The sequence below is a fragment of the Callionymus lyra genome, chromosome 5 (assembly GCF_982586985.1).
Source record: "Callionymus lyra chromosome 5, fCalLyr1.hap1.1, whole genome shotgun sequence".
NCBI lineage: Eukaryota > Metazoa > Chordata > Actinopteri > Syngnathiformes > Callionymidae > Callionymus > Callionymus lyra.
The window spans coordinates 3,965,583-3,976,375 of NC_141822.1; the positions used below are offsets into that span (position 1 = coordinate 3,965,583).

The 10,793-nt window shown below is 41.1% G+C and overlaps 1 protein-coding gene across 1 annotated transcript in view; it reads right to left on the reverse strand.

The window, feature by feature from the left end:
* Positions 1–9,150, reverse strand: part of gdnfa (glial cell derived neurotrophic factor a) — a 16,054-nt gene extending 6,904 nt beyond the window's left edge. Inside the window, exons 1-2 of the mRNA XM_087792347.1 lie at positions 9,081–9,150; positions 5,024–5,221 (exon numbers count right to left, since the gene is read on the reverse strand). Coding sequence (XP_087648473.1) covers positions 5,024–5,195 — 172 coding nt within the window. The 5' untranslated portion in view covers positions 5,196–5,221; positions 9,081–9,150. The remainder of the gene's footprint in view (positions 1–5,023; positions 5,222–9,080) is intronic.
* Positions 9,151–10,793: the final 1,643 nt, after the last annotated feature.

Consider the following 10,793-nt stretch of genomic DNA (forward strand, 5'->3'; position numbering starts at 1 on the left):
TATTGTCCAGTACTTGACTCTGGTGTTGTGATAGTGTAGCAACAAGTATATATGTGTAGTATTGTCCAGTACTTGACTCTGGTGTTGTGATAGTGTAGTAACAAGTATATATGTGTAGTATTGTCCAGTACTTGACTCTGGTGTTGTGATAGTGTAGTAACAAGTATATATGTGTAGTATTGTCCAGTACTTGACTCTGGTGTTGTGATAGTGTAGCAACAAGTATATATGTGTAGTATTGTCCAGTACTTGACTCTGGTGTTGTGATAGTGTAGTAACTAGTATATATATGTGTAGTATTGTCCAGTACTTGACTCTGGTGTTGTGATAGTGTAGCAACAAGTATATATGTGTAGTATTGTCCAGTACTTGACTCTGGTGTTGTGATAGTGTAGTAACAAGTATATATGTGTAGTATTGTCCAGTACTTGACTCTGGTGTTGTGATAGTGTAGTAACTAGTATATATATGTGTAGTATTGTCCAGTACTTGACTCTGGTGTTGTAGTATTTACAGACCACATGAAGTCATAACTACTTTCATTTGTTTTCAAATCAAAATATGTCCAAACATCAGCATTAAAAGCTGCTGGACTCACTGTATCCTCTCGTCCTCAGTCATCATTCTTCCTTTAGCTGTGGAGGACATAACAACTGCTGCCATCTAGAGGCCAGAAGTTTTAATAGTAACACAAATATGAACAAACCCATTGAATGTTTTCATGTAAGTTGTAAAAATTAAAATACACTTTAAATACACTTGATCAAAATATAAAAGTACAATGGTAGAAATAAAATATGATCTGAAAGCCAAAAATAAACAAATTAATAAATATATACAATATCGTAAAAAAAAAGTATTGAGATATATCACTGTACTGATATTTTTCTCACACCTCTACTGGTGAGCTTTCCAGTGACTCCCCTTCCTCTCTCCCTGTGTAACACACTGACCCAGAATACTATTAAATATCTCGGCTCAAAATGCGTCGATTTGATTCATCTGCCAGTTGATGACAGAAAATAAGAAACGACATCAGAAACGCTCGGTTTGTTGCTTCGACGAGTCATGGGTTCAATCCCAGCTCTGGATACCATTGTGTCGTCGTGTCCTTGAGCAAGACGTGTATCCTCCTGCTGAGCTTTCACACTCTGCGTCGCAGCCTACTGCCGCCAGTGTGTGACTGCGTGTATGAAAAGTTGTGAGTCGCTCTGGACAAAATTATTTGTTAAATTTAAACAAGAGTATTTTTCTTTAATACTTGGATTTTTGGTTTTGAACTAGAAATACTTTACTTTTTGTGATGTTTCTGCTTCTTATAAAAATGCTTTTTTTTAAAGAGAACTTTGATAGTTTTAGTGTTTAAGAAAAAAACGTATTAAACTTATTTCTCAACAAGAAAACTTAACTTGAACTTAAGTTTTTTCTGATTATTATTTTTTTTTAATTTTCTTCTCATTTAAACAATTAAAACAAATGTTTTAAGTCATTGTGTCGTTTAGAAACAAAACTGTAGAGTTTTTGTTGTATGTTTCTAACCCGAGGATTATTCAGGTTCAAGGACTCGGCAGGATTCGAACCCCAGACCTCGTGTAGAGACTTCGTGAACCGTTTCATTAAATAATGATGTTTATCTCCAACTTTCTCGTGTTTTCCTGACGAATCTCTTCGTAAGTGAACCGGCGACGAGTCGCAGCATCTGAAGCAACAACTACACAACTACACAACAACTACACAACGACACAACGGTGACGACAAACTTAGGAAACCCTTCTCCTCCTGGTGAGTCACTGATCGAGTCACTGATCGAGTCACTGACGCCACAAACATTCGCCTCAAATGTTCCGTTCCTTATGCAGCGTCTTCCAAACAGAAACATTCCTGCCAGACTCTCATAAACACTCGACGTTCTGTGAGAAAGTCTTTCAGGCCGAGGAAGATAAAGAAGGCATTAGAATCTTCCTGAGATAAGATAAGATAAGATATCAGAGGATTCTTCACCCGCGGCTCAGATAAGATCCGTCGTCTGAAGGTTAAAGAACTTGGATCCGAGACGAGTTACGTGTTTTATTAGAAGTATTTGAAAATATCCAAACACTGAAGTATTTTAATCATGATACTGTGTCCAGTAGTGACCTTCACATAATATTATTGGATGGTATATATTTCAATAAATTAAGATACGATCAAATATTTTTTCTTTTTTTATAATTTTTGATATTATTAAAAATGTACATTTAAATATTCACTGCGTTTGGTTACAATTAAAACTTCTGGCCTCTAGATGGAAACAGTCGTTACGTACTCCGCAACTAAAGGAAGAGTTGAATCCCAGTGATGACTGAGGACAAGAGGATACAGTGATGACTGAGGACAGGAGGATACAGTGATGACTGAGGACAGGAGGATACAGTGACTACAGCAGCTTTTAAAGCTGATGTTCGGACATATTTTGGTTTGAAAACAAATGAAAGCAGTTACGACTTCGTCAAGAGTCATGTGGTCTGTAAATACTACAACACCAGAGTCAAGTACTGGACAATACTACACATATATACTTGATACTACACTATCACAACACCAGAGACTAGTACTGGACAATACTACACATATATCCTTGTTACTACACTATCACAACACCAGAGTCAAGTACTGGACAATACTACACATATATACTTGTTACTACACTATCACAACACCAGAGTCAAGTACTGGACAATACTACACATATATACTTGTTACTACACTATCACAACACCAGAGTCAAGTACTGGACAATACTACACATATATATACTTGTTACTACACTATCACAACACCAGAGTCAAGTACTGAACAATACTACACATATATCCTTGTTACTACACTATCACAACACCAGAGACTAGTACTGGACAATACTACACATATATACTTGTTACTCCACTATCACAACACCAGAGTCAAGTACTGGACAATACTACACATATATACTTGTTACTACACTATCACAACACCAGAGTCAAGTACTGGACAATACTACACATATATACTTGTTACTACACTATCACAACACCAGAGTCAAGCACTCCACAATACTACACATATATACTTGTTACTACACTATCACAACACCAGAGTCAAGTACTGAACAATACTACACATATATCCTTGTTACTACACTATCACAACACCAGAGACTAGTACTGGACAATACTTCACATATATATACTTGTTACTCCACTATCACAACACCAGAGTCAAGTACTCGACAATACTACACATATATCCTTGTTACTACAGTATCACAACACCAAAGTCAAGTACTCTACAATACTACACATATATCGTTGTTACTCCACTATCACAACACCAGAGTCAAGTACTCGACAATACTACACATAGATCCTTGTTACTACAGTATCACAACACCAGAGTCGAGTTATCGACAGTACTACACATATATCCTTGTTACCACAGTATCACAACACCAGAGTCAAGTACTGGACAATACTACACATATATACTTGTTACTACTCTATCACAACACCAGAGTCAAGTACTGGACAATACTACACATATATACTTGTTACTACACTATCACAATACCAGAGTCAAGTACTGGACAATACTACACATATATACTTGTTACTACACTATCACTTTATATCGCTGTATTTCGTATCCTTGTATCGTGATACATATCTACAAACTCTACACTAATATTTATATGTGTAGAACCTTTTCTTATTATCTTACTCTCATGTGTTTGTCTTGTTATATATTTCTTTGTAACACTAAACACAAGACAGAAAAATATAGAATTTAGAACATTTACTTGTGAGTTATTGTCATATATTATTTTTGTGGCCCTTTGACTTTATCAATGTGGCCCCGTGAGGAAGTACTTGATCTACTCCATTGATCTACTCCAATAATCTACTCCACTGATCTACTCCATGGATCTACTCCATTGATCTACTCCAATAATCTACTCCACTGATCTACTCCATGGATCTACTGCGTTGATCTACTACGTTGATCTACTCCATTGATCTACTCCCTTGATCTACTCCACTGATCTACTCCACTGATCTACTGCGTTGATCTACTGCGTTGATCTACTCCACTGATCTACTCCACTGATCTACTGCGTTGATCTACTCCCTTGATCTACTCCACTGATCTACTCCACTGATCTACTGCGTTGATCTACTCCCTTGATCTACTCCACTGATCTACTCCACTGATCTACTGCGTTGATCTACTGCGTTGATCTACTCCACTGATCTACTCCACTGATCTACTCCACTGATCTACTGCGTTGATCTACTCCCTTGATCTACTCCACTGATCTACTCCACTGATCTACTGCGTTGATCTACTGCGTTGATCTACTCCATTGATCTACTCCCTTGATCTACTCCACTGATCTACTCCACTGATCTACTGCGTTGATCTACTCCACTGATCTACTCCACTGATCTACTGCGTTGATCTACTGCGTTGATCTACTCCACTGATCTACTCCACTGATCTACTGCGTTGATCTACTGCGTTGATCTACTCCACTGATCTACTCCATGGATCTACTCCGTTGATCTACTGCGTTGATCTACTCCATTGATCTACTCCATGGATCTACTGCGTTGATCTACTCCACTGATCTACTCCAATAATCTACTCCATGGATCTACTCCAATAATCTACTCCATGGATCTACTCCAATAATCTACTCCATTGATCTACTCCATTGATCTACTCCATTAATCTACTTCATTGATCTACTCCGTTGATCTACTCTATTGATCTACTCCATTATCGACTCCATTGATCTACCCCAATAATCTACTTCATTGATCTACTCCCTTGATCTACTCCGTTGATCTACTCCATGGATCTACTCCCTTGATCTACTCCCTTGATCTACTCCGTTGATCTACTCCATGGATCTACTCCATGGATCTACTCTCTTGATCTACTCCAGTGATCTACTCCATATACTGAGTCCTCTGCGTGACCTTGTGTGTCTCCATCTGCTCACCTGGGTCTTGCAGGGACGTCTCCTGCAGACTGAGGTCCTGAAGCGTCTCGTCCTCCACAGACTCAGAATCACTGGAGAAGAAGCTCTTGTTGTGACGTTTCAGGGACAGAGGCCTCGAGGCTACAGAGCTCAGGAGCAACAAACACATGGCAGCGACATCCCATAACTTCATCTTAGACTCAGTTCCTGTGAAGAAACCTGTGGGAAGAAGGACACGTCAGTGAGGGTCATTATATTATTATTATTATTTCTATTACTATTATATTATTATTATTACTATTATTACTATTATTATTATTTATATTATTGTTATTATTATTATTATTATTATTATTATATTAATTATATTATAATTATTATTATTATTTCTATTACTATTATAATAATTGTTATTACTCTTATTATTTTGTTATTATTATTACTATTATTAATATATTATTATGTTATTATTATTATTATTATTACTATTATTATTATTATATCATTACTATTATTATTATTACTATTGTTCTATTATTATTATTATTACTATTATATTATTATTATTTCATTAAAAAAAACTGACTTTAAACTTTAGATTAATGACATTTTTCACAAACATTTCATTTTATTTAGTTATTTAATACAAGTTTATAATATTCTTTTCATTTTTAGATGCTTTTTTGTTTTCACGATTAAACATATTTATCATAATTTTACGTTCAATTATAGTTGAAAATTGTTTGATTAAAGTTGAAAATTGTTTGATTAAAGTTGAAAATTGTTTGATTAAAGTTAAAACGAATATGTTCATGACGTATAAAAACAAAAACAATAAATATTTTAACAAACGTGAACAACTTTAAAATAAAAATCTACTGAAAGTGACGTAAAGAACGAGATGAGATTGAAGGTTAGTTCCGATGAAGTGATGTTTCTGCTCATCAACAATAAAACCACACAATCATCTACACAATCATCTACACAATCATCTTCAAAATCATCTACACAATCATCTACACAATCATCTTCAAAATCATCTACACAATCATCTACACAACCATCTACACAATCATCTACACAATCATCTTCAAAATCATCTACACAATCATCTACACAACCATCTACACAATCATCTACACAACCATCTACACAATCATCTACACAACCATCTACACAATCATCTACACAACCATCTACACAATCATCTACACAACCATCTACACAATCATCTACACAATCATCTACACAACCATCTACACAACCATCTACACAACCATCTACACAATCATCTACACAATCATCTACACAAACATAAATGTTGACAAACACTAGATCCTGGATGTTTGTGTTTATTTATCTTCTTGTAATGACGACACGAAGCTTCAGTCTCTGAAGATAAAAATGTTTTAAACATTCAACTCTTTTCATGTGAGTCACGTGACTGATGTTCAGTCTGAACCTTCACGGGAAATACTGGGTCAGTACCGGGCTCACAGTTCTGGGTCAGTACTGGACTCACAGCTCTGGGTCAGTACCGGGCTCACAGTTCTGGGTCAGTACTGGACTCACAGCTCTGGGTCAGTACTGGACTCACAGCTCTGGGTCAGTACTGGACTCACAGCTCTGGGTCAGTACTGGGCTCACAGTTCTGGGTCAGTACTGGACTCACAGCTCTGGGTCAGTACTGGACTCACAGTTCTGGGTCAGTACTGGACTCACAGCTCTGGGTCAGTACTGGACTCACAGTTCTGGGTCAGTACTGGACTCACAGCTCTGGGTCAGTACTGGACTCACAGTTCTGGGTCAGTACTGGGCTCACAGTTCTGGGTCAGTGTCAGTACTGGACTCACAGTTCTGGGTCAGTACTGGACTCACAGTTCTGGGTCAGTACCGGGCTCACAGTTCTGGGTCAGTACTGGACTCACAGCTCTGGGTCAGTACCGGACTCACAGTTCTGGGTCAGTACTGGGCTCACAGCTCTGGGTCAGTACTGGACTCACAGCTCTGGGTCAGTACCGGACTCACAGCTCTGGGTCAGTACTGGACTCACAGTTCTGGGTCAGTACTGGACTCACAGTTCTGGGTCAGTACCGGGCTCACAGTTCTGGGTCAGTACTGGACTCACAGCTCTGGGTCAGTACCGGACTCACAGTTCTGGGTCAGTACTGGACTCACAGCTCTGGGTCAGTACCGGACTCACAGCTCTGGGTCAGTACTGGACTCACAGCTCTGGGTCAGTACTGGGCTCACAGTTCTGGGTCAGTACTGGACTCACAGCTCTGGGTCAGTACTGGACTCACAGCTCTGGGTCAGTACTGGACTCACAGCTCTGGGTCAGTACTGGGCTCACAGTTCTGGGTCAGTACTGGACTCACAGCTCTGGGTCAGTACTGGACTCACAGTTCTGGGTCAGTACTGGACTCACAGTTCTGGGTCAGTACCGGGCTCACAGTTCTGGGTCAGTACTGGACTCACAGCTCTGGGTCAGTACCGGACTCACAGTTCTGGGTCAGTACTGGACTCACAGCTCTGGGTCAGTACCGGACTCACAGCTCTGGGTCAGTACTGGGCTCACAGTTCTGGGTCAGTACTGGACTCACAGCTCTGGGTCAGTACTGGACTCACAGTTCTGGGTCAGTACTGGACTCACAGCTCTGGGTCAGTACCGGACTCACAGTTCTGGGTCAGTACTGGACTCACAGCTCTGGGTCAGTACCGGACTCACAGCTCTGGGTCAGTACCGGACTCACAGCTCTGGGTCAGTACTGGGCTCACAGTTCTGGGTCAGTACTGGACTCACAGCTCTGGGTCAGTACTGGACTCACAGCTCTGGGTCAGTACTGGACTCACAGTTCTGGGTCAGTACTGGACTCACAGCTCTGGGTCAGTACTGGACTCACAGCTCTGGGTCAGTACTGGACTCACAGCTCTGGGTCAGTACTGGACTCACAGCTCTGGGTCAGTACCGGACTCACAGCTCTGGGTCAGTACCGGACTCACAGCTCTGGGTCAGTACTGGACTCACAGTTCTGGGTCAGTACTGGACTCACAGTTCTGGATCAGTACTGGACTCACAGCTCTGGGTCAGTACTGGACTCACAGTTCTGGGTCAGTACCGGGCTCACAGCTCTGGGTCAGTACCGGGCTCACAGTTCTGGGTCAGTACCGGGCTCACAGTTCTGGGTCAGTACCGGACTCACAGTTCTGGGTCAGTACCGGACTCACAGTTCTGGATCAGTACTGGACTCACAGCTCTGGGTCAGTACTGGACTCACAGTTCTGGGTCAGTACTGGACTCACAGCTCTGGGTCAGTACTGGACTCACAGCTCTGGGTCAGTACCGGGCTCACAGTTCTGGGTCAGTACCGGGCTCACAGTTCTGGGTCAGTACCGGGCTCACAGTTCTGGGTCAGTACCGGGCTCACAGTTCTGGTTCAGTACCGGGCTCACAGTTCTGGGTCAGTACCGGGCTCACAGTTCTGGTTCAGTACCGGGCTCACAGTTCTGGGTCAGTACCGGGCTCACAGTTCTGGTTCAGTACCGGGCTCACAGTTCTGGGTCAGTACCGGACTCACAGTTCTGGGTCAGTACCGGTTCTCTTGTTTGTGAAACATTTCAACATCTTCAAAAATGTATTTTCTCTTCGTTTCTCTTTTACGAGAGAAACACTCGTGACGTCATCTCAGGATTCATCGTAAATCACGAACTCAAGCATCTGAAGGTCGCGAGAGAAAATACTTCAAATATGTGTTTTTTTTAGTGACGAAATGTTTTTATCATCTTGTCGATCTTTGGCCAAAATCCACGTTGACGCGCGTGACTTTACGACAGAAAAACACTTTAAAAATGCAATTAATTATGATTTCACTCGTTAAAATAAAATGAACAAATGCATGAAGAACAAATAACTTTATCGTCATAATAGTTTTGCTGATGTTTCTGCTCCTGAACGCATCACTTCTGCGCAGGTAACAAGTTCCGGAGGTTTAAAGACTTCAATAAAAACCTTATTTTAATTTGTCATCAGAAAATCAAAGTGTTCTTTAAACCAAATCAATAAAGTTCTGAGACTCACTTCAAACTCGGTCCCTGCAGACCTTGAACTCTCGCTGTTTCTTCTTAAATCCAAAGTCATTTATTTTCAATAAAAATCCCAAAAGTCCATGAAAATAAAAGCGCGCGCGCAGGTGTGTTTCTGCTGAAGTCCAAGGTTCGGATCCAGAGTCTCAGGTTCGGATCCAGAGTCTCAGGTTCGGATCCAGAGTCTCAGGTTCGGATCCAGAGTCTCAGGTTCGGATCCCGATCCAGACCCTCGGTCTGTGGACGCGCCTCTGAGCGTAAAGATCCCAGTAGATCCGCATGTTAAGTCCCGCGAACACGACGCGTGCGTGTCTCGTTCATTCTCTGCTCGCGACTCACGAGCCTCGCGCGCACCAGCGACTCTGACGCCGCGCGAGCGCACGAGCCCACGCGCACAGATTTATAGCGCCGTGACCCCGCCCCCCTGACCCCCCGCCCCTCCGCCCCTCCGCCTCGTCCGGACCCCGCAAACAAGCCCCCCCCCCCCTCGAGCGGCGCGTTTCGGATTCGTGCGAGATTATGTCAGTGCGCGTGCTCGTGCGCGCGCTCGTGTCCTTGGCTCTGGTGTCAGAATGTGAATGCTGGGCAATGATCCTCGCCGGAGCTCGAGTTGCAGAATAAACACAAATATTAAATGAGTTTAAACTTCAGTGAAACAAGTTGAAAACATCAGAGAATCCAACAAGTGCTTCTCAATGAACAGGCCCTCAGGGGCCACAGAACCACAATAATAATAATTATCAGAATCAGAATCCTTTTATTTGTACCGCGAGGGGAAATTCGGTTTAACAACAGCAATATACCAAAAAAATAAAACACCCAGGAATAAAATAATAAAAAGAAAAAACAAATCTAAATAGAATACAAAATAAATCTGCACTATATTATATACACAATCATATTTACAAAAATAACAAGAAAGGTGCAGTTAAATAGTTATCTTGGTGTGTTCTTGTTGTGGAGTCTGATGGCAGCAGGGAGGAAGGACCTGCAGTACCTCTCCCTCACACACCTGGGATGGAGCATCCTATCACTGATGGAGCTCCTCAATGCCCTCAGTGTGTGCTGGAGAGGGTGAGATAAGTTCTTCCTCATGGAGCCCAGCTTGCTCTGTATCCTCCTCCCAGTCACTTCCTCCACAGGATCCAGGGGGCGCCCTAGGACGTAAGCGGCCTTCTTAATAAGGCTGTCCAGTTTAGCCCTATCCTTTGCTGTCGTGCTGCTCCCCCAGCAGACCACACCGTTGAAGATGGCAGAGGCCACTACTGAGTCATAGAATGACTTCAGGAGTGACCCCTGGACAACAAACGACCTCAACCTCCGGAGCAGGTAGATTCTACTCCGCCCTTTTTTATAAAGAGCAGCAGTTTTATCCACCCAGACTCGGAGCTGCTGTTAAAGCTGCCGTCCTGTCGGCGCCATCTCAACCCTTAACAATATTATAACCCTTATTAATATTGTCATTAATCAATATTATCATCATAATATCATCATAATATCCCTAATTATTAACATTAATATTATCATTACTATCAATATCATCATCATCTTTATTATCATAATTATTATTATTATTATTTTTAGTATTATTATTATCATTATCATCATCTCCAGTATTATTATTATTATCATCTTTATATTGTTATTATTATTATAATAATGTTAATTATTATTATTATTATTATTATCACCATTGTTATTATCATCT